Below are 25,521 nucleotides of genomic sequence, written 5' to 3' on the forward strand. Positions count from 1 at the left end.
TACGTCCTTTACCTCGGTGATTGTGATTTCTTTATTTAACTCATCTTTCTCTTCTTCAGTTAAGGCTAAGAACGATATGTCTCCAAAACAATCCTCTATCTGTTCCTCAGATGGGCTGATGTCTTCGGTGTATAGTTCAGAGAAAAAAGTCGCAAATTCTCTTCTAATTGTCTCTTCCTCTGTGATCAAACTTGGTTGATCATGATGTTTTAGGCCCTTTACTTTATTTCTTGCCATGTCTGTCTTTAGCTTCCATGCAAGCCATTTTCCGCAGCCTTCTCCATACTCGTGGTTTGCCAGCTTGCTTGTTTCCCATTTTGTTCGTACTCTATCCTCGAGAATATCACTTAAGGAGTCTTTCTGTTTTTGTCTGTCCTTTTGTAGGTATTCTTTCTTAACTAGGTCTCTTTCCGCTAATATTTGGGTATCTAGGGTGTTTGTACTCTTTTCCAGATCTGTTATCTCTTGCTTCATTTTCTTAGATTTATATGCTCCTAAGCTAAGTAGCTTGCCCCTTATTACGGCCTTATATGCATCCCAGGTAACTTGTTTTGTTGTACCTAGTTTATTGTTTTCAAAAAAGTTTTCTGTTTCTATTTTAAGTTCCTGTACGATTTGCTGGTCTACTAACATAGTCCTTTCAACTGTAAATCTCTTTTGCGTTTGAACTGCGTTTATTTGAACAGTTAGCTGTACAGCAGAATGGTCTGATAAGTGGGCTGGCAAGTGAATTAAGTTTGTTACACTTTCCAGTAAGCTTCTATCTATCAAAAAGTAGTCTATTCTTGACCTATGCCCCAGTTTTTTTGTTATGTAGTGTGTAGGGTTGACTTTTGTCTCCTTTTTCCTTCCATATATCTATCAGATCTAAGTCTGTTCTATATATTCCAATCCACTCCCTCATTTTCGGTAAATTGGGTTGCCTTCCGGGGGGGGGGGGGACCTGTCTACTCTAGGATCTAATACGAGATTGAAGTCTCCTCCCAGGATTACCGGGGTAGTGGCAGATAACAGGTGTGTGTATACATTTTGAAGGGGCTCAGGGTCATCATGATTAGGGCTGTAGTAATCTACTATTGTATATGAGATGTTTTCCATTTTTATTTTAGCTAGTGCCCACCTACCCTTACTATCGACTTCCGAAGATTCCATAGTTGCTTTTAATGATTTTTTGATGATAATGGCTACTCCTTTGATGTTGCACCCTTGATTTGTACAGACATACGTATCGACCCATCTTAGATTTTTCATTGCCTGATCCCATTCTTCCTTTAGGAGATGCGTCTCTTGTAGGATAATGATCTCACTTTCAACTGTCTTGAGGTATTCTCGGATTTTATTCCTCCTACTTTTTGTCCTCATGCCATTTACGTTCCAACAGAGTATTTTGATTTTTTTACTAATTTCTCCCATCTATCATGTTTGTTGTTAATGCATTTTGGTTACAAATACTCAATGTTTTAATAGGGGCTTCGACTTTCCGTTCATTCCATTTTTTCCAATATTTGAGGATTTTTTTTTTGTGTTTTTCCCCATCTTGCTCCCCACCCATTTTTTATTTTCTGAGTTTCTTTTGTTTTTTTGTTTTTGTGCTCTGTCCTTACCCTCCCTGGGGAAGCCTCCTTCTTCTTTTCTTGGGGTTTTCATCTTAACCCCTTTGTAGCTCCTTGACTCTTGACTTGACTGTGTGTGGTGTTTTTTACTTATCGCGCCCTACACCGATTTATTCTATGTTTTCTTGTATGCGTCTTTTCTTTTCTTTTTTTAAGTTCCATCTTGAAATCCTTTTTAACTTGCAGGATCTTCCATCCGAATATTGTCTCTCATTAGCTCGAGAAGACTTTTCACTTCTTCAGGATCTCTAATGTTCCTCATTTTGTTGCGCTACATGATTCTTACCGAGGGTGGAAACTTCATTTGCACTGTGGCACCCAATGATTGTAGTTCTGGCATGAGTTTCCCCAACTCCCATTGCCTGTCTTGTGATGCTTTTGACATGTCGGACCTGATCCTGAAGGACCATGAGCCTTTACTGAAGTTACCTTTTTTCAGGGCCTCACCAAGAATTTTCTCTTTTAATGTGTAGGTTTTAAAGTTAATGAGTATTTTCTTAGGTGTTTTTCTTTCTTTCTTTTTTCCGAATGAATCTTTATGAACTCTTTGCAGGTCTTCCTTTAATTGCTCTGCATCAATCCAGGGAAAATGTTCCACCAAGAGTTCTACAATAAACTTCTTGATATCAATTCCTTCTTCGTTCTCTGGCACATTTAGGATTCGTATATTGTTTTTCCTGGCTTGATTTTCGAGCGATTCCAGCTTCTCGCTCAGATATTTCCCCTCCTGTTTTAATGTGCTTAGCTCTTTCCGGTTGCTTTCCACCCTTTTGTTCAAGACACTTACTTCACCTTCCACAGCTGTCACTCTCACTCCTAGTGCGTTTAGTTTACCGTCCAACTTCTCGCATACTTCTTGGATTTTATCTTGTTTGGCCTCTGATATGGTAAATTTATCTCTCATCTCAGTCCATATTCTCTCCAGAAACTCATTCATCTGATTTTTTGGACTTGCTTTTTCAGCCTCTTGTGTCTTTTGTGTGGTTTCCTCGTTCCTCTCCATATCTTCGTTATTTTTAGGTCTCGCGACCTATCAATGCGCGCAAGCGCATTGAGGGAGCGAGAATTCAAGTGCTCGAAATCCTCGTGAAACCAAGGGCTTCTTGCGCCACGGTTTTCATTAAGTTCACGTGAATCACGTGACAGCAAGCTCCTTCGTGCACGAGCTTGCCTGAGCCTTCTGCCTATCAGCCTGCCAGTTCTCCTCCCCTAATTATTCACTTCACTTGTGACTCCCCACATCAAAGCCTCAGCCTCCCTCCCTTGCCATTTGCTTCCTAACCAGCCTGCCTCGCATAATTGCATCAGACCCGACACTTCAAAGGAATGCGCCTCCGAGAGCCACTTTCACGGCCGTGCTTTTCACTTCCCCCCTCGCCACAGCAATGCCAGGAGCTTGTTTTTAAATGCTTCAATACTAAATACTTATAAAGTCCCACAAGCTTGGAGAAGTGTGGCTCAGGGGTTAGAGGCAGCAGACCCGGAAGCTGAGATCGGTCCTGGACCAGGGTTCAATTCCCCGCCTCGTCGGGTCTTGGACTAAAAATTCCACGGACTCGATAATTCGACTCACAGGTTCACACTCTGCGACTCTGGGCAATAGCTTGCTTAATCTCCACAACGGCCCCTCGCGGCGGGATGCCTGACTTTCACCTTGTGGATACCCGGCTATCTCACAGGGGAATACCAGGACGGGTTCCCCAAGCAAGCGCCGGGAAACCCTCTGCGGTAGCTGTGCGCTATATAAGCTCAACTACATTTACAACTACATTTACAAGCGAGACCTATTGGCAATGCCAATGCTTGTTGTCCTGAGTGCCTTTTGCTGTGGCTACCACTGCCATTTCTTGAGGTATAGGAAAAATTACTGATTCCTCTGTGAGCTGCGTATGCGTATGGCTTTTGTCCTCCGTATACTTTGGCGCTGCTCTGTTGATATTTAGCGTCTTGTGGAGTTCTTTAGGGCTCTCGGTTTGAAATGTAAGCGCAGTTACTATTGTGGGGAATTGGTTATTTTGTAACTGTGTTAGTACAAACTCAGGACTTTCTGATAAGGGATCAAGTTGATTCGCCTTGTTTCTTACCGTGTGTGACTGCTGTTGTTTCTGGACTTTAAAAAAAGTTCTCAAAGAAGGGGTAATTTTGAGTTTACTTTTCAAGGCTGAGTCGTTTTTATCTTCAGCAATTTGTTTCCCACTATCAGTGCTATTTTTGTCAGTCTCTTGGAGCGTCCTTCTGGTCCTTTTAGTTTTTCTTTTATTTACTTCCCTTGGAGTAATGTTCTTTGGGTACTGCTCCTGTTTAAGAAAGCTTCTATTTCTAAGGCTGTAGCAGGATACTACGTTCGGAGGCCCCCTATTTCTTTCTGCGCCCTTTTTATTTCCTGTGACTGGAGCCCCCAAGCTCTTGTGTCCAGTGGTCGAATCTTTATTTTGCACTGCTTCTCTCCTTTCTCCAAACCCCCCTTCCTCACCTTCCTCACCCTCCTCCTCTCCCTTTCCCAGTGCCTCGCTCATGTGTGGTGATAAGAAGTAATTTTCCTCCTTGTCTGTGAAGTAGGTGGTAAAGGGGTCAACGATGTGCTTCCTTGTACTAAAGGTACTGTTTAACTTTCGAACTGGGGCTTTCCAACTTGCACTACCTTTTTTGTGCTCCTCGCGTGAAAACAAGCCCAGCTCCGGCTTGTCTCTGCCGCTTATGCCCCGGAACTGAAAGCCGAGCCTCCCGGAAGCCTTCCTGCAGGTCGCTCTAGCTTTCCTCGCCACCGCCCAGACTCCCGTGTAGTCAGTGTTGCCGCACCTCAGACTCTGCGTGTGGGGGATTTCAAACTCCCTCCGTGGCGGGAGTCCGTCGGGGACCAGGTAAACAGTCATTTTCTTATGCCGTTCTTTATGCCGTTGTTCCACACTCTCGGAGAAATTGCCGATGTTGCTGATGTTAACTTATTCACCCAGGACCACTGATAAGTCTACATTCTTACCGTTTTACTGCAGCTCATTTCTTGGTAGTATCGGTGTAGTCTAGCGCAATTTCTTGCAAACCTCAAGCGGAGTCTCGGAGCTCTCCGACCGGGCATCCTACCCGGCCGCCATCTTCCCCCCCCTGCAAACCTCAAGCGGAGTCTCGGAGCTCTCTGACCATGTACTTCTAACTTTTACATGTCCTGGTCTTAAATTCATTGTTCACTACAGCGAGGCCTATCTCTCCCTTAGGATAACATTGGGTTACCTTATTACATTTAATAAGTGATAACGTTGAATTGGCAGCATGTTGAAAAGTCACATTTGAATTGTAATTTAAAACTCGCTTTTACAATATAGTGGGATTTTAAGTCACAATTCTGAAAATGCCACTTTTAGATACTTCTATAAAAGCTATGGGCGCCCCAGTACACCCATGTGGGCTTGGGTAATAAAGGTAAACAGGTAGAGCTGCTTACATGGGTTTTATTCTCAAAAATATGTTTCAAATAATTCAAAATATCTTCTGTCATGTGACCACTTATGTCCCCTCAAATCATTTGAAATATACCTTGAACGATTAATTCGGTAAATAAATTACAGTAACCAGGTCTGGTAAAAAGTGGTTTGATTTATATTCAAAACATGCAAAAAGTACAAAAACCAGGGGTTCCTAACAAACAGTTCTCACATACATTGATAATAGAAGTCACAAATAGATTGAAGATGGATATTTACTAGTCATCGACGTATCCACACCCATCTTCACAAAATCAAAACTTAAGTTTATCCTAGACATAGGAATCAGAGACTCCACAATAATTGAATTTAACAGCGACTAAAAGGAAGAATGGGTTATACATCGATGTTTCGGTCTCTGTTGCATTATGTCACTGAGACCATCTTCAGGACATAAATGAGGCTGGTGAGATTTCACAACCCTTTGGTCGATTGTTGCAAAGTCAACACAATAGCAGTGAAAAGGTTTCTTCACAGGTATAATAAGGTCGACTTCAATCAGATGATTAATTGGTGTGGAATTTTTCTAATGTTGTTTTTTCACTTAATACAGTTTGTGTGGTACATAAATACCTTACATATTGCCTCTAAGTTAATTAAGCCTGACTGCTTTTGCACCAAGCTACCGAGAGGGTTATGTACATGTTCATTTGAGGTTTGCTTTCACCCTTATTTCACCCTGACAAGAATTGTGGTTGCAAGATAGTGCGACCCCAGCCACCATTTTGTGTTCACAAGCCAGTTAGGCCAGCCCCCCTTTTTCCCCCTATCCCCCAGCAGCAGGGATTTTCTACATCGGAGGGTGCTTCTGTGAGCTGTTTAAACTGTATTTACTGGGGCCTGAGCACTTCGTTTTTTGGCCAGCAGTAAAGCTTTATTCAAACAGTATTCAATCAATCAATCAATCATGAAATTTGTATAGTGCGCTACTCACCCGTAGGGGTCTGAAGGCGCTGAGGGGGGGAGTTGCTACTGCTCGAACAGCCAGGTCTTGAGTAATTTCCTGAAGGAGAGGTGATCCTGGGTCAGCCATAGGTGGGTGGGGAGGGAGTTCCATGTCTTGGCTGCCAGGTAGGAGAAGGATCTTCCTCCGACGGTGGATTTCCGAATTCTTGGGACGGAGGCGAGGGCGAGGCTGGCCGATCAGAGTTGGCGGGTGGGTGTGTAGAAGGTGAGGCGGCTGTTGAGGTACTTCAGGCCCAAGTCGTGGAGAGCCTTGTGTGCATGGGTGAGGAGTCTGAACGTGATCCTCTTGTTGACGGGGAGCCAGTGCGGGTCTTTCAGGTGGGTGGAGATGTGGCTGCGGCGCGGGATGTCCAGGATGAGTCGTGCTGATGCGTTCTGGATGCGCTGGAGTCTTTTCTGGAGTTTGGCCGTGGTTCCAGCGTAGAGGGTGTTTCCATAGTCCAGACGGCTGGTGACGAGGGCCTGGGTGACCGTCTTCCTGGTTTCGGTGGGGATCCATCGGAAGATCTTTCGGAGCATGCGCAGGGTGTTGAAGCAGGATGATGAGACTGTGTTCACTTGCTTGGTCATCGCGAGGGAGGAGTCCAGGATGACGCCCAGGTTGCGTGCATGGTCCGTTGGTTTGGGTGCGCTGCCCAGGGCAGGCGGCCACCAGGAGTCGTCCCAGGCGGAGGGCGATGATCCCAGGATGAGGACTTCCGTCTTGTCTGAATTCAGTTTCAGGCGGCTGTTCTTCATCCATTCGGCGACGTCTTTCATCCCTTCGTGCAGGCTGGTTCTGGCGGTGGCGGGGTCGTTGGTGAGGGAGAGGATCAGCTGGGTGTCGTCGGCGTAGGAGATGATGTTGAGGTTGTGTTTGCGTGCGATGGCTGAGAGAGGGCTCATGTAGACATTGAAGAGGGTTGGGCTGAGTAATGATCCTTGTGGTACGCCGCAGATGACTTCGGTGGCCTCGGATCTGAACGGGGGGAGGTAAACTCTCTGGGTTCTCCGGCGAGGAACGAGATGATCCACTCCAGTGCCTTCTCTTGGACTCCGATGTTGCTGAGGCGCTGCACTAGGGTGCGGTGGCAGACAGTGTCAAACGCTGCAGAGAGGTCCAGGAGGATGAGGGCCGCTGTTTCCCCGTTGTCGAGCAGGTATCTAATGTCGTCAGTGGCTGCGATGAGGGCGGTCTCGGTGCTGTGGTTGGCTCGGAAACCGGACTGCGAGGGGTCGAGGGATCCGTTCATCTCGAGGAAGGCGGCCAGCTGTCTGTTGACGGTCTTCTCGATGACTTTGGCGGGAAAAGGGAGGAGCGAGATGGGGCGGTAGTTCTTGAGGTCGGTGGGGTCTGCTGTTGGTTTCTTCAGGAGGGTGCTGAGCTCGGCGTTCTTCCAGATCTCCGACAAGGTGGCGGTGCTGAATGAGGTGTTGATGATGTCCCGGAGTTGGGGTGCGATGATGGAGTCGGCCTTGTTGAAGACGTGGTGGGGGCAGGGGTCGGTTGGTGATCCGGAGTGGATGGTGTTCATCATGCGGGTGGTGTCTTCGGTGCTGATCGGGGTCCAGGCGCAGAGGGTGGTGGTGGGGGGCGTTGGTTCGGTGGTTGGGTGCGTGGTAGGTGCACCGAAGCTGTTGTGTATATCGGCGATCATGCAGTATTGTTAGATTTCGAGTTAGTGAAGCCTTTACCTGCGAAAGTCCAAAGTTGTGGATTGAGCCTGTCTGTCTCCTAGGAGATTCTGAACAGGAGTAAGAAGCTGCCCAGACTCCACCCCCAGGCCAGCAGACCATTGGCTATTCAGCTACCAGGCAAGTCTGAGCCCTCCTCTCACACCGGCACAGGCCCCTTAAGGCCTTGCTGAGTGCACCCGAAATCATTCTCCTCCATCTTGTGAGTTGCAGCCTACATGTGCCCCAGATTTCAATGAGCAGAGTCCAGGAAGTGGTAAGGAGACAGACTAGTGCTGTCTCTTCCCAAGACAAAACGTTGTTTACAAAACGATTTTCACTTTCTGTGTTTACTGTCCATGCCTGTGGTTGTTACATTTAAAAATTGTAGTTTTAGCCTGCCTGTAATTGCATATTTTATCACCTTAGGTGTGTTTTAAATTTGTGGTTTTCCCTACCCATGATTGCCTTCATTTAGTGTGTTGAATTGTGGGATTTGCAGTCCAACCTCTGAAGTTTGTCCCTCTCATTCCTTGGTGACAAATCTGTTTTCCCTCCAAATTTCTCCTTTGCTCTGTGCTTAGGCCTGTGTGCTCAAACAGTGCACCCCCAGCCACCATTTTGTGTTCACAAGCCAGTGAAGCCAGCCCCCCTGCCTCCCCCCCAGCAACAGGGATTTTCTACATCAGAGGGTGCTTCTGTGAGCTGTTTAAACTGAATTTACTGGGGCCTGTGCACTTCGTTTTTTGGCCAGCAGGGGGAGTAAAGCTTTATTCAAACAGTATTGTTAGATTTCGAGTTAGTGAAGCCTTTACCTGCAGAAGTCCAAAGTTGTGGATTGAGCCTGTCCGTCTCCTAGGAGATTCTGAACAGGAGCAAGCAGCTTCCAACTCCCTGGCCAGCAAACCTTGTCTGAGGTTGCTGGGACCTTATATGGTGCGCTAGTGGTTGGCACATGTGTACACTGATTGGTGGTTGTATCTGGTGTTTCTATTGTGGTAGGGTTAATGTCCTCATTGGTTGGGTATTTGAGGGTTCTGATTGGTTTCTTGGTCTGTGATTCAATCATTGCAGGGTTGGGACTAGGGCTAGGGTTAGGATTTCTATTGGAAGTAGGGACCAGGGCTTCCTATGTTATTGGTTGTTGGGAGTAGGGTGGGACTAGGGCTAGGGTTAGACCTTTAATTGGAAACAGCTATTTAGGGCTTCTGATGTGATTGGTTGTTGGACCAGTTGTGGGACTAAGAGTAGGGTTAGGCTTTCTATTGGAAGTAGGGACTAGGGCTACCTGTACCATTGGCTACTTGGACTTGGGTTGGGACTAGTGGTAGGGCTAAGGCCTTTATTGGACGTAGGGGGTTTTGAACTGATTGGGTGCTTGGAATAGGGTTAAGATTGGCTGCAAGGTCCTGGTCTCCTATTGGTTCTAGATGTTAGGGCTATTGTTGTGATTGGATAGTGTTAGGGCTAGGGTTCCCATTGGCTGAAGGGGTCACCTGATTACTCATTACCAATGATCCTTCCATCAGTTGTCCAACAAACACCCTCCTCTCCCTTCTACCATAATAACACTAACACACAACACACACACTGTACACCACCACACTTTGTAACTCTTGAAACAAACCAGTCTAAGATAAACACTCTCACCTCTACTTCATTCCCTCCTACACACAACATACACTTTACACATAAACACATCACCACCCCCTCTACGTCACAACCTCCTCTCGCAAACAATACTACACAACCAAATCTTTGGTCTACATGTACATACTTCCATTGTACATCTATGTACCTTCCATGTACTTGGATCTCTGTGTCTGTTACTTTTCTCCTGAAAATGCATATCCAATGCACTACCCTATTTCTCATCGTGCCTCTATCAATATATTTAATCTAAATATACTTACTTCCTTTATGTATCTATATACTTTCAATGTACTTATGGATCTATATATTTATCACTTTCTTCTAATTTAGCATTTCCAATGCACTAGCCTATTTCTCAGCCTATAATTCGCTCAATATATCTTCTAGCCCAACCTTCTGACTCATCTCAAACTTCTTTCTACTACTCCTTCTAATGCACTACCCTATCTCTCATCCTATAGATCTATCAATATATCCTCTACATCCACTCTCTCATTTATCCCAAACCCCATACCACTACTATGATCGCCAAACTAACCTTTTCTAGACTCTCTCCTGCTCTACCCCTCCTTGCATCATCTGACACCTCCTTTTACTATACCGATCCCCTAAAACAAAAAAATTCTAAACTCTCCCCTCTGACTCCTTCCCTCCAAAACTCCTTTTTACTCATCCAAAAGCCTCTTCGTACTGCTAAGACTTAAAAAAAATTAAATAAAAAAAAATCATTCACTCTTTTATCCCTCCACTATCCTTTTTTCAATCAAAATTAACAGACTAGCATGTTCACTTCTCAAATTCCATATTCCATATTCAACTATACTAATATACTGCCCAAATAACTGAATAACATATCTACTACTCAAATTACTTCATATTTATACTATACAAATTTTCAACACTAATCCTTTATGGGTTCCGGAGTGGTACTCGCCAGAAAAGCGCTTCAACACCCATCAGGGGTAACAAGTGCTATATGAATGCAAATACTTTCTTCCCCTTTTATCCATCCGCTATCCTTCTCACTCCAAGTAACAGACTAATATCCACCACTGAAATTACCTCATATTTCACCATATTAATTCACCACTAATCCTTTATAGGCTCCCTGAAAAGCATGCGTCAACAAGCGAGCGATAAATATATACAAACCTTTGTCCTACTCTATCCCTCTGCTATCATTCCAATTCCAAATAACTGACTAACATATCCACCACTTAAAATGTACTTGCATGTTTCACTATAGTAATTCAACACTAATCCTCTATGGGTCCCGGAGTAGCGTGCTACCCGCCGAAAAAGCGCTTTGACGCCTCGTCACGGGTAGTAAGCGCTATATAAATGCAATTACAATACAATACAATACAATATGCAGTAAAAAATATTCATATTTCTTTTAGCCTTTCCATTTAGATGCTGCGAGACACCTCTGAAGGTCAGGCTCACTCCTTGATGGTCAAGAGTGCCAAACTCTAAATCGACAGACAGTTGTATGTCAGTATAAAGAGCAGGGCAAAGGGACTGTAAAACTATAATTTCATTGTCTTTAATGTATAATGTTTAACAACACGGTGACATTATAGAGTAACGATAACCATCTTATCATTACGGATTTATAGTGCAAAGTTATTTCTCCCTGAAGATATTACCTACAAAAAGCAATAAGGGCTTTAAAAGAGTTAGTGGCAGGCGCAGGAGATAACAAACATCATATTTTCCCTTATGTTCCTTCCTCCATGGCAGCGGAAGCCAACCATATCATCCGTGGCTTGGTGTGGGAGGCAAGGCCTGCCACCACAGAAACCACAGAACGTGGGCTGATAAGCTTGGATGCTGACACAGCCTTGAAACTCAAACCGGATCCACGTCGAGGCTTTTATCATCGGCTTGCATCTCGATGTTCTCTGAAATTAGACAAACATTTTATGTTCTTTTCCATGTGTCTGCCTTAAAAAAAACACACACACACACACACAAAATATACAATATGACACCATTCTTTTATATTTTTCGTAGGGCTAAAGGTTTTGATAAGTATTTCGGGTTAATTAAGTGGGTGTGTAATTTCTTTTAGTTGATATTTTATATATGTTTGACTTTATTTGCACAAACTGGTTGTGAATTTTCTGTGTTAGTGAATTTTAATTGAAAGTGGTTCATATTTTAGCTACTTTGTTAATGAGCACAGAATTCAAGACACCTTGAAAACGTAAAAAGCTTAACACAAAAAAATACATACATGAACCGATTCGACTAATCTGAGTGTAACATTATGAATGATCATGGAATTATTATTCAAAATCACAATTATTCAAAACACATATATCTGAAGCGGTGTGAACAGAAACCATCAAATATTTGAAGTTTAATGGGATCATATGGGGCCCATAAGAAGCACAAAGGGAAGGTGTTAGGAACAGTCGATAGGAGAAGATTAAATAGAATATTAAAACGTGGAGAGCAATTATATCAAGTAAGGAGCAGTATGCATGCACAGATGTTTGCTGAAGATGTGCAAAGGAAAAAGGAGGGGCCTAAAATGTTAACCAACAAGTAGAAGGAGGGAAAGAAAACATATGGGAAGATCAGAGGTAATTAAAGAGTGAGCCCTCAGCATAATGAAGTATTACTTGTAATTAAGTACAGGAATATTGGAGAATTATGTCAATGGTACTAAACAACATTGTGAGCGCAAGAATGTCGGTTACAGTCATAGCAGAGAGAAATTGCAAATTTGGTAGGAGAGTGCAAAATTTAATAGGGAATGTGCTGCAGAATCTTCCAGATGCTTCTGCAGTAGAGAATATAATATAAAGTTTAAATTGTGCCGTGACGGTAGTTTCTTTTGCGTTTCACCCACGGGACACACCATGTCTGATAAATAATTATTTGAAAGTACAACCTAGCCCACTGTAATGTATGAAATTGACTCTGGTTATGGAGAATATCAGAATAATCAGTCATAACCTGATTACTCTCACACGGTCCAAATCCAAAGCATGCACACAAGCCACAGTCAAAACATAGACTGTCCTTACTACACTCAACCAACACAACTTTGACAGCCATTATTTGGGTTTACATGAGGTGTCCGACAGCACCGCCTCACGAACTATAACAGCACAATTCATTTTCCAAATCTCACCTGGAAATAACACATATTAGGAGAGCGCACTCACCATCATGCCCACAGCTTGACACCCAAGTCATATAGAGGGGACGGCTCTGCCAATCAATGGCATTGTCATGCAACAAAGTAACATGCACCCTATAGTATAAGGATAAACATTTCTTGCAAACATCCACCCACAATATCTCGTCTTAAGACACCGACCTGCCTTGTGATGGAAGTAGAAAAAATAAGGGTGTGTGAAATCTTCTTCATTTATTTTAGAAATATCATGACATTCAAGAAAAATATCACAAATTTAGGCTTTCAAACTAAAATGTAATTGGCGGTATCTACTCTAACATTTTAAATAACTGCTCACCTGATGTATGAAAGTTTCACAAGTACTGGCAGGTGAGCGGTCCAAACAGAAAATGTCTCTTACTGCAACCCTTTTTGTGTGAACCAGCCTCCAGTGGTAACTCAAAAGTCCTTTTTTGTATATGACGTGTGTGCTTGGATAAAACTTAGACAGAATCACATATCCCCTCATTACAATGTTGGGTGGTCCACCACCGACTGGCTGTCAGTGGCGGTCCGTCTGACATATAGGGCAGTGGTCTGACTGCCAGATTACGATGCTGCCCGTCGGAGTGCAGAGGCCGAGTGGAAAGACCACTGCATCTAACAGGCTCAAGGAGCCCGTCGGGACGGTGGTCGGACTGTGATCCCTACAATGGGGTGGTGCCTGCACAGGCACCCCCATAGGGATTACAATGTCCATTTCCGACAGGCTGTCCATGGCAGTCTCATGCCATGATAAGGATGTCAGCAAGGGAATTTGGGGGCCCATAGCAGGGCCTCATCCCCAGTGGGCCTGTGCTATGTGGCCAGGAGAACACAAGGGGTGCCCCCCCAAAACATCCATGCACCCTGTGCCAGGCACCACCTGGAGCCTGGCACACAGTGCATGGATGTTTAAAAACATCCCTTTTTCTGTTGCCGCTTGTGCTGCAGTCCTTTTCCACACCGCAGCACAGGCTGCAATAGAAAAAGGGATGTTTCCGACCACCTACACGGCAGTCGCATCATAATCTGGCAGGTGGAAACGCTGACTATTTATCGGCCGGTCCCAATACCACAGCGATGGCGGTCAAACACTCGTCCGGCAGGTGGGAACGCTGACTACTTGTCGGCCGGTCCCAATTCCACAGCGATGGCGGTCAGACACTAGTCCGACCGCCATCATAATGTGGCCCATTGTGTGAAAAATTGAGAACTGTCAAAAATTCCTCAAATTTTGTCAACATAATTATAATTTCACACAATACTAATTTAAAGCACTACTCTAAAGCAGAGCAAAGGACAAGAGATCCCACATAAATTGAGGGATAACTGAAAGTCTTTGTAAGCACTCATCCAAACATATATAAAATATTGCAGATATTTTAGATCATGGCGCAATACTTCCACACTAATACACAGAATCAATTTTAGATCGCTACTAACCACACACAATGCAACATGAGCAAAAATCCAGCATCATGACACAGTGGTTCTTCCAGGCCAATTGATGGCCTTCACAAATCTGCATGAAAGGGACATCTTGGTCTGCAGATTCAAATAAAGATGTATGTTGTCACCATAATGGTAATTTTTTTTCCTGTTATCAGTTGTTTGACAGAATATCGAGAACAACAATATCAACATTTCAACATACTAGAATGTTGTGTCAAAATATAATTTAAAAAAATATATATATTACACGTAAAGTATCAAAATATTCAGTCACATCCAGTCAAAAATATTGTGGTAGGGAATAATAAAATATATGGTAAGTATATTAAAATAATTTATATATTATTATTTTTTTTAATTGTTTTATTAAGCCAAACATGATCATCAGCAGTGTAGCCCAATAGCAATTACATATTGTTGCTAAGGGACTAGCCCAGGCTACTGAAAACATAGAGTTAAGCATAAACATAGGTGCGATGCAAGGCGCACTACCAAATTTGTTTTATTAATTAAATGGTTTACTTACCTGCAATTATCCATATGCCGGTTTTTAGCACCCCCCACCCTGCCCCTCCCCCTCCCCGCCTCCCTGCCCCACCGTAACTCCCTCCACGGCCCGCGGCTGCTCACCAATGTTAAGTTGGTGCGCGCGAGCAATAAAAATTGAGCGCTAGGACGAGCCTCGGCAATACTGCTCAACATAGGCAGTCGCAACAGGTCACTACCATTCACGTTGAGAAAGTTGCCACTCTAATAGAAAATCTACTCGAGCGGCAGAAAAGAGCAGCACCTTCTGGCACGTCACGTGGTGCAGTTCGCATTCATTTTACATTTTACATTTTACTCGGTTCTAAAGATCAGCACAAGCAGCGCAACTTGCTGAAATTCTGCGGCTTTCGGAACTCTGCAAAATCTCACCTAATTTTTATGTAAATTTGTGGCATTCCATGGAGTAAAACTCCACGGGTTCCACCCGCCCCTAAAGTTTATGCTTTTTCAGTATCCAAAAAACAGCGTTTTAATAACAGGTTTATGACTGTGAGGTCTCCAGAGTCAGGGCAGAGAATTCTGCAAATAAAAAAAAAAATAGGCCTGTCCTATCTTTTTACCATTCCCACTCCAACACACGCAACATAGATATGCCATTCCAATTCCAAGTCATTTCGAAAAAATGTTTTCAATACTTAACAACATAAAATTATTGAAGCACATTCAAAATTAAAATATGTGATTTATAAATAAGTAACATTTAATGTAGTTGAAAAAAAAAAGATGTATTTAACAAATAAAAAACAACACATATTTACATTTTAAATTGATACACTTACTGCCCAAAAACACAACCCAAAACACTAACAAAAATGATAAATAAAACAATAATAACATTAAAATAGTTATTAAAAAAAATTATGAAATTAAAACAAATAATAAATATAAAGTGCATTTTACAAAGTTTATTATTAAATACACTTGCCAATGAATTGACATTTAAAATACAACAAATAATGTACATAACAAATAATCAATTAAATAACTTGCATAACGAATTACCAAATAAATATTTAATTAATAGATCCGAAAACGTGTTTGTAAACATTTTTTATAATTTTAATCTCTTCCTAAACTATTCCCCTATGAACCCAGCAATCCACCCCAATTTGGCAATATCTATAGTTAATTACCAAACACATAATTATTTAATATACAAAATATAAAAAGAAATACAATTTAATTTAAATAATGGTCCACTCTATTTCCCTACAAATGCTACAACTCACTACTAAATTATAAATTAGTAAATAAACTGTAGAAAAATAAAATGACACATTACAAATCACAAAATACACTTAAATCTTTAAATATCAATTAAATAATTTATATAATTAATTATCAATTAAATATTTAATTAACATAAAAAATAGAATCAAAATGTTATAATTCAAGTATCTTCCTATATATTCCCTACAAACCCAACAGCCCATTACTAAAGTATACATTTCTAATTAAATTTAAAAGAAAATCTTAATTGCACATTATAAATCACCTGGTATACTAAGCAAAATCTAAAACAATTCTATTAATAATACTATATATTCAACAATATTGGGAAAAAACTATATTATATACATAAAAACTGATATTCTTACCTTCAATATTCAATATCTTTGTATGGCCAATATTTTAGACATGATATTCATGTAACTTGATATTTTGTAACAATATTTTGTAATTCATCACTCTTATCAGTGAGTTGAGCCCAAGGGAATCCAAGTAGATGCTGAAAATGGCAATGAACCCTGGGAGATTCCACAGGTGAAAGGGGTCTTCCTGGACCTGGAGGTGCCCATGTGAATAAATTGTTGTTGATTGAAAGGTAGCTGGAGAACCAGTACAGAACATTGTCTGTAAATCCCATTAATGACTGCAGGAACTGAAGGTGGCTCAAATACTACACCCTGCCCTCAAGCCAGTCTCAAAGTCATGTAGGAGATGGTTAGTGTTGGTTAGTTCTTTTTGATAATGACAATTTTGTTTCTCAAATGTTCTTCCTTGAAGTTCTTTCCGTGGCAGAGTTACAATCTAGTGCTGCCCATTTCCACTCCCATAAAATGGTCCTTCATCATTTCAGAAGCTACATCATATTATTAGAAAGCACAAATGTCAAACCCAATGCTGTTAAACCGTGGGTTGTAGAGGAGATAAATGGAAAAGTGAAAGAATTTATGGAACCTCATTAATCACTATTAGGGGGCCTCCCTCTTCCCATAAAGAAGGGATTCCTCTGTACCCCCCTCTCTCAACACTGAATGCACACGATCTCAATTCTTTGCACAACCACTTTTGATGTACAGCAGAAAACATGAAAAAATTGGCTTAAACCTGATTAGAATATTTATTTTACTTACAATTCCCTGGGAAAGTGATATAGCATATACCCAGGGCTGGTAAATAAAATTATACTGGTGGGCCTGCCTCACTTATTGTGCAACCCACTTAAGTAGTCCTTATATCTTGTCCCAGGGCCGCCATTGCAGCCCGATAGCAGATCTATACTGCCAATTTGACTTTACACAATAACCTCCTTGTCAACTCCCGTTAAATTACACATATTTCACCCCTAATGTGGGCCTTAGGCAGCCCATAGGGCAGGGTGCATTGAAATGAAATAGTTGGACATGTACATTAAAGTTTTACATGTCCAGATAGTGAAAAACTCACAAATTCATTTCTCCCAAATGTGAGGCATCCCCTCCTATAGATCACATTTAACTTAACAAGTGGTAAACTTTGATTGGGATCAGGTAGGCAAGTCATGTTTGGTGTCTGAGGAATTGTAGTTTAAAATTCTCTTTAATAGTGAAGTCAGAATTTAAGTCACACATCTGAAAATGGCACTTTTTGAAAGTTGGCATTTTTTTATGCTAACCATTCGGTGTCTGCAGCCTGTTCCTGGGTCGCATGGTTAGGTGCAGTTGGCCTTTGTGTATTCCTCTGAGACCCCCACACAATAGAGGGACTAGGGGTGCCTGGATGGCCATCTCAGGCATGGAGCAGAGCTGTGCACAGCCCCACTGGCACTTCAAAAGAATGTGCTTCAGCTCTCACACAAAGAGCTTCACACAAGTCTTTTGTGCTTGTGGACAGACTGGTACAAGGGCAGGGAAGCAGACATTTCCACAAACATCTGTGGGGGGAACCATCCAGACATTGCTCCTACTTCAAAAGTGGCACCAAGTTTAAAAAAGGACCCTCAGACCCACACTTCTGTTCACTTCTGGACCTGCAGAAGGACACCAGAGGACTGCCTAATGCTGTGGCCTGCTGTGTACTTCAGTGGACTGTCTTGCTGTACCGAAGAAAAACTGGCCTGCTGCCTGAAGCCTACTGGGAATCCTCAGAAGACTGCCTTGATGCTGAGTGGAGCTTTTCTACTTGCACCCAGGACTTCCAGAGTGACTCCAAGGGCTAGTTGGATGGCCTCCGGATCAGAGCTTCAAGGACAGAAAAGGGTCCAACTAGCACATGGGGCTGTCGCCAAGGAGGGTGTGGCCCAGGAACTGCAGCGGTCCCACCAAGGAGAACTAATTCCACATGATGTGAATATCATGGTGCTTTGAGTGTCCAGCTCCTTCTCTTTCATGTCTTGGAGACTAATTGCATTGCACACATAGTTCTGAAGAGGGAGTTGTAGGGGTGGCTGCTCATCCCAGTGGAATATCTCCGAGCGCCCCAACTACTCTGATTCTAGGGAGAACACAGCAGGTGGCTATTTGGACCACTTTAGTGGACACTGTAATTGTCGGGAGGAGTGTCGGGACCTCCTGATGCCCCTGGCCATTAGGTAGGGAGTAATGGGGAATTCTAAATCCACGAAGGGAGCGACCTCAGACCCCGGGGCATTACGAACAAGGCGCCTCCCTCTGATCATAACTTGGGGGTACGACAGGCCATCCTACTTACGTAGACCTCATTGGGGAACAATATTGACATTGTCTCCCTGGAGGTTAATCTGCTCAGGACAGATCATTGCAAGCTGTCAGAGCAATGGATGATACTCAATCCTCTCTGAATTCCATGTGACCATCACTCCAGATACTACAGACCCAGTTGAATGAATTACGGACGGAAGTCACGTCTCTCCACCAGTAAGCGGAAGATGCAGAGGGTCACTCACAGCAGAATAACACTCGCTTTCTTGGGTTTCTTGAACGCTGGGAGGGACAATACATTGAACTGTTTTTGGAAGATTGGCTAACAACCACAGTGATGGAGGGTAAGACACCAACATTTTTCTTGGTGGAATGGGCGCATCAAACACCATCTAGGCCACCACTTCCGGGTGCCCCTCCCATGGCCTGTTATTGCCAGATTTTTGAGTTACGCATAGACCAGACATCAACATGTTTAGATTAAAGGCCTTTGTAAATTTGAGAATAGCACCCTAACAGCCTATCTACACTTTACAGCTGAATTGCAACAGCAACGTACTGTAGCCAAACAGCACCTCCCTGAACTGTCTTTGAAATATGCGCACCTTAACCTAGCAAGATTGAGAGTTGTTGATGGCAACTGCACTCAGTTTTTCCACTCTCCTGACAATGTATTGACTTGGCTACAAGTCAAAGGGCAGGAACAGAGCCCCAGTGCTAACCAACCATCTATTGAATGGCTAGTGCCCCGTCACGGGAGCATGAAGCAACGGAGACTCAGCAATCACCCCCACCCCGGGGCAGGTTGCTAAGGAGCAGGCACAGGCGGTAGCTGGGCACAAATCCATTTGAAACTCTCTGACTTAATCAGAAATGGGACATCATCTCGGACACGGGCAAATTAGGGATTACATCAGAGGAAACACCAAGGGGCCTGGCACTGATGCTCAGACTGCCTGAAGGCCTCCTGTGACGCTCTCAGGATCTTTTTCATTCTTTAGGTTAACAACTATTACTTGCTCAGTGACTCACCCTAAGCTCAATGCTGCAGTTTGCAGTGATTTTACAACACAGGAGAAGCTCCCAGAGCTTAACATCTGTGTGAGAAACGTGACAGACGGGTATTCCGCCGCTCACAGAACTCAAATTCTGGCAGAATTTTTATCTTCATATTCCTCCCACCCCTAACCTCACACAAGGTACGTACTAAGTGGAGGGGGCTGTGTACAGGACCATGTCCTCTACCTATGCATGGGGGTGCTGATTTGGAAAGCCCACGGAGTCCAGTTTATGGCAGACTCCCACAGGATAGATGAGAAGAGCAGTTTTGTGATATTAGAGGACCACCTAGCTGGATCACCCCTTACTATGGTGGCCGTTTATGCCCCCAACTGTAATCAATTGGCTTTCTTCAACACGGTTCATCCTGCGCTCCTCTGGGACCCACAGGCACCTGGGGCAGGGATTGTAATTATGTCCCAGATGTGTATAGGAACCGATCTGTCCCCCAACTCTGAGGGGCTGATTTTGTCCGCCCACACAACATCTCTGGGAGTTGATAGCTCATAACTTCCTCCACAATGTGTGGAGGGTGGGACACCCCAATGATAGCGAGTATTACTTCTACTCTCCAGTACAAGCCATCCACACCAGACTGGAACTTATGTTTTGTAAGGAATCAAATAGCACTTATTGCAACCTGAGCAGAGACACTTTCCCAAGTAAAGCTATGGAGTGAAACGCCCATAAGGTGGTTGGGCGGGACATTGAATGGAGGCAGTATGGGGTGTTCAGTGAGTCTTGACCGCAGAGGTGCCGTAAAGAGTCAATACCTTCAAGCTCCCAGTCTTCACAGGAGCAGTATGATGTTTGAACGCAATGCCCCTCTCGAACCCCCTTCAACCTCAAATTATGACCAAAAGAGATTGAAAGGGTCTCCAGGGGGGAAAGGGAATGGGGAGATAAAGTAGAGACTGCCTCGTCTTTTTCTTAGGATTGCAATAAACCACCTGTTCGGGCTCTTTGTGGAACATCTTTGAGTGGAAGGATTTGTACACTGCAAAGCTGGCAAACCATTAACACAGTTCTAACCTGGTTACTTTATGTATTCTGCTTCTACTACATTCTTTTTCTACCTTATATACTTGCATACACCTTTTAGAATGGCCTTTGATTCTCTTCTTAAGATCTTTTCTGTACTCAGAGAAATGTTTATGGGCATACTTATACAAGTAGCTACATTTACATTCATTCTAATGTAAAGAAAATTGACTGATGAATGTCAGTATTCTTTAATTTTACTGAATCTTTAGTAAAGTCTTATTTTTCTAAGCATTCTATCAATACTTTAGAATATCACAACATCAAAAGTCTCTTTTATTTTATTTTTCAGAACGGCAAGAAGTCACATGAGTGCTCAGGTAAGGTCTTACATTGTTCTTACGGCTGAATTCAGGAGAATGTTTTCACCGGTAGAGATTACAATGAGAGTTGAACAAAATACTGGAAGCTTCTGCCAAACTTCCTCCGAGGTACTCTTCAATGCGTATTTCTTCTTTTCCTAAATAGCTCTAGAGAAAATAAATGCGAAGGCAGGACGGCATTTGCAGGTAGATTCATTAACACAAATTGCGATCGCAATAGCTGCGAAACAGCTATTGCGATCGCAATTCCCTGATCCGCAACTCATGAAAAGAAAAGTAACCAAATTGCGAAATCGCAAAATATATTTTGCGACTTCGCAAATAAAATCGCAGAATCAAGGTGGAACCCCCTTTGCGATTCTGTAATTGCGATTTCCCAATGATTCTGCGATTCCATTTGCGAAGTCGCAAAATAATCGCAAATGAAATACATAAAAAATCACAATTAGCGAAAAAGCTGAAAATCGCTATTTGCGAGGCACAATTTAAGGAGAACCCAAACCAGGTGGTAACCATAAAGTTAAAAAAAATAATAATAAATAAATTCCTAACTAGCTACAGGTTCGGGGCTGAACAAACACACTTAAGGAGACACAGTAGGAGCATGAGGACATTCACAATGCCAGGACTCTACATGGTGGTAAGGCGGCGAAGGCTCCAGGCTGCAGCAAGGAACAGACGCAGGATCCAGGAGTGAATTTTCCGCCAGAGGATCACACTCCTGGGCCAGACTGAGGAGGAAATCTACTCAAAGTACAAGCTGAATGGGGCAATGATTACCAAGCTCATCCGGGACCTTGACTCCCTGATGCAGCACCCAACGAGGAGGACCAATTCCGTGCCCACCCATATCCAGGTCTTGTGCTGCCTGCACCTCCTGGCCTCAAGGAGTTTCCTGGAGGCCATGCTGACCCGGCTACACCATTACATAACATTCCCACCCACCCAACAGGACTTGAATCAAACCAAGCTACAATTTTACAACATTGCGCAATTCCCCCATGTAATTGGATGCATTGACTGCACCCACATCCACATCTGCCCACCCACTGAGACAGAATACATGTACCGGAACCGCAAGTCCTACCAATCACTGAACATCCAGATGGTCTGCAACGCAAAGACAATCATCACCGACATAGTGGCACAATACCTGGGGAGCACGCATGATTCCTTCATATTCCAGCACAGCGGCATGCACACGCGCCTGGCCAGGGGAGACTTTGGCGAAGGACACCTTCTAGGTAAGTACACATGCCAACAAGCAGTACATCGAGACCATGTAGCTGCGCATAACAGGCACTCACCCTCTGCTCCTTTCATTCAGGTGACAGCGCCTACGGCCTCCGTGAGTATCTCCTCATCCCATACCTCAACCCTGCCACATCACAGCAACGGTGTTACAATGCTGCACACATTCGCACTAGAAATTGCATTGAGCGGACATTTGGGCTTTTAAAGAGCAGATTCTGCATCCTACACAAGACTGGTTGGGCCCTCAAATACCAGCCTGAGGTCTGCTGCCACATCGTGGCCGTGTGTGCAATACTCCACAATATTACTACCAAGCGGAGGATACCTGTGGAGATCTCTGGCAGTGAGTCGGAAGGGGACAACCGCCCACCTGCACATGTGCATCATGCACGCGGAGAGAACCTTGCTGAAGGACACAGGCGCCACAACCATATCACAATGAACTGTTTCTAGTGCACCCATTCCCCTCACACAACACTGCACTCATGCATGACAAATGAAATAATGACATGAGTCGGATTAAATTGTGACTATAAATTCTTATTGTTATTTTCACAATAATGTGTATTTCAATTTTTTTCAATTTACATGAGAACTGTATTCCCTCATACAGCCCCATGTTAGAGAAGAGGGTGTGCTTGTGTAATCAGCATGGCCCTGCTGGTACAGTACATTGAGTCACTGGTGCCTCCGGCAGGACGCACCCAGTCGCCTTTCAACGTCCTCCACGACACTATTGGCCTATGATGCTGCAGTGGGCCTGGTGCTGCGGCGGCATTGAGTTACCAGCGGCAAGGGCAGGCTGCTGTGACTCAAAGTGCCCTCACTGGCATCATCCCCCCCCCACTTGCTTAGCCATGGCCAGACGCCTGCAGACTCTGCACAGCTGTGGTGACTTGCTCAAGGGCCCTGGCAACGTCCTGGCAGCATTGCACCATCTGTATCTGCATCGCAAGAGAGCGGCGCAAAAGTTGGGAGGTGGCATTTCCTATGAGATAGTTAGATCTCGTGTTTGCTGACAGGCGGGTCAGCAGCTGGCGGCGGCGGCGGGTGATATCCTGCTGGGACACCAGGATGTGGCTGTTCTCACGGACAGCTGCGGTCATGACCTGCATGCATTCTGTGAGCTGGCCCACATTTCGCGCAGTCTTATTCAGCTGCAGGTGGATGGCTGCCAAGTGCTGTGCCTGCTTCTGGTGGACTGCAAGCATCCGGCGTTCTATGGCCAGCCCAGGATCCCGGACATGTACCCCCCTGCCAGCGCGTGTTGGGACGTCGCGCTGCTGCCTCATCGGTCCGCTGGACTGGGATCACACAGTGGCTGTGTGCCGTGTCTGCCTCCTGGGTGGTGGTGGTGTGGCCTGTCCCACTGCCCTGGGTGTCACATGGGGTGGTTGCTGGGGCAGGATGGCCCTCTCCCTCGGTGTCCTCAGGGTTCTCCTCTATGTGTAGGGCCTCGCTGTAAGTGCTAGGTTGTTCAGACGCACCTGTGATGTAAATGGGTGCTTGATTAATGATATGTATCTTGCACATGGGATGTTACTACATGCATGCAGGCTTGCATTCCCTGACTGGCTTTAGGAATAACTTTCACTTGACCGGTCTGGCTGTGTGTGGCTATCCGGGAATTGTGGTCACACTACAGGTCCCACAATGCAATAGGGCATTTCAGGTGTGCATGGCCTGCATTACTGAGGTTATCAAATAGCTATCTCTGGAGTCATGGGCATTGGTCGTACCACCTCTTTTTTAGATCATCGATGGAGCGCTGGGTCACTCCGACTGAGTTCACCTTTGCGCAGATGGGCAGCCAAATGCGCCTCTTGTCGGCCTCAGGCACCCTCCGGGACTCCTTTCCAAACAGGCGGTCATGGTCCTTTGAGACTCCCTCAATGAGGTACTCCAGTTCCTGCTCTGAGAATGTTATTTTCCTCTTTCTGCCTGGTGCACTGCTCCCTGCAGCTTCCTGGGACATTTTCAGTTGTTCTTTGTGTCCTGGTGTGGTGCTGCAGGTAGTCTGTTGTGGAGCTCTGGGCTGTGCTGTTTCCACTCTCAGGCTCTGTGTTCTGAATGAGAGAGGGTACTGCCTACTTCCTGGTTGTGATGTCATCATTGTGCTCGAAATGCGACTTCCCGTTTTTGCGATCTCGCAATTAGCGAGATCGCAATTTGCGATTTCGATAATTGCGAGTTCGCAATTTCTACATGAAAAACGGACGATTCTGAAAATTTTATGCGATTTTGCGAAAATCGCAATCGGCAATTGCGGCCGATTGCGATTCGCTTTTTAACTCGCTTTTCTTGATGCATCCCATTCTGCGAATTCTAAATTGCGATTCGGTATTTTCCGCAATTTAGAATTCGCAGAATATGGGCTTGATGCATCTGGGGGTTAGAGACTAGGGCTCAGATGCATCAAGGTAAAATCCGCTCAAAAAGGGGCAGATTCTGAAAATCTACCCCTTTGGATCGGTATTTTTGCATTTGGGATGCATCATCCCAAATGCAAAAATTGCAAATTAGGAATTCGCTAAATTGCGATTACTTGCATTTAAGGAATCTCAAATTGAGATTCCTTAAATGCAATGCATCAAAGTTAAAAAATTAGTGATTTCGCTAATAGGAGTAGCAAATTACCATGAAGTTCAACTTCATGGTAATTTGCAAAAACTTTGAAAAATGCACTTTTGTGCATTTTTCCAAGTTTCATGTTGCGCACACACATGCCCTAAGGGTATGTGTGTGCGCAACATGTGCACAGATCAATTTCAGGGGTGCAACAGGGTGTCCTTTGGACACCCCTGCATCCTTGAAATTGCATTCTCAATTTGCGATTCGCTAATAGCGATTCGCAAATTGAGAATGTCTTCCCATTCATTTCTATGGGCCTTCAGGCTCATAGGAAGGAATGGGGAGGTATTCCTTAATTGCGACTCGCAATTTGCGAATCGCAATTAAGGAATTTTAAGAAATCGCTATTTTTTGAGCGAGTTCTTCTTGCATAGCATTTTGCATTTCCTTATTAGCGATTCCTTATTTTTCGCTAATAAGGAATCGCAAAATGGATGCTTGATGCATCTGGGGGAAAATTCCTAACACCAATCCGCCGGGTATGTGCAACAAAGACTATCCCTGAACACCACTCTAGCCCACGCCCACGCTGAGGAATAGGTCATTACTCCATGAAGAATCTTCAGTGAAGTGTGCCACTAGAGATGCTGTGTATCCACTTCACACTGCTCTTTATATTGATTTCTAAAGCTGCCTTAATGACCTGTGACTAATTGTCAAATTAACACATGCAGAAAAGCCATGTTAAAAAAGAATAAGGTTTTTATTCTATATAAAGATGTCTTTAATTATCATGCTCTGGCATGTACAACATTTGAAAACATGAACAATGGCCGGTCATTTAAAAAAAAT

At 43.9% G+C, this 25,521-nt stretch overlaps 1 protein-coding gene and 1 long non-coding RNA gene across 2 annotated transcripts in view; one reads left to right on the top strand and one right to left on the bottom strand.

The window, feature by feature from the left end:
• Nucleotides 1-25,521, top strand: part of LOC144766700 (uncharacterized) — a 282,073-nt gene that overhangs the window by 215,182 nt on the left and 41,370 nt on the right. The window contains exon 3 of the long non-coding RNA XR_013597885.1: nucleotides 20,814-20,841. This is a non-coding gene — a long non-coding RNA (uncharacterized LOC144766700). The remainder of the gene's footprint in view (nucleotides 1-20,813; nucleotides 20,842-25,521) is intronic.
• CCN5 (cellular communication network factor 5) overlaps nucleotides 10,897-25,521 on the bottom strand; it is a 125,429-nt gene continuing 110,804 nt past the window's right edge. The window contains exon 5 of the mRNA XM_078650466.1: nucleotides 10,897-11,268. Within this exon, the coding sequence (XP_078506592.1) occupies nucleotides 11,044-11,268 (225 nt within the window). The 3' untranslated portion in view covers nucleotides 10,897-11,043. The remainder of the gene's footprint in view (nucleotides 11,269-25,521) is intronic.

The sequence above is a fragment of the Lissotriton helveticus genome, chromosome 7, assembly GCF_964261635.1.
Source record: "Lissotriton helveticus chromosome 7, aLisHel1.1, whole genome shotgun sequence".
In the NCBI taxonomy this organism is placed as follows: Eukaryota; Metazoa; Chordata; class Amphibia; order Caudata; family Salamandridae; genus Lissotriton; species Lissotriton helveticus.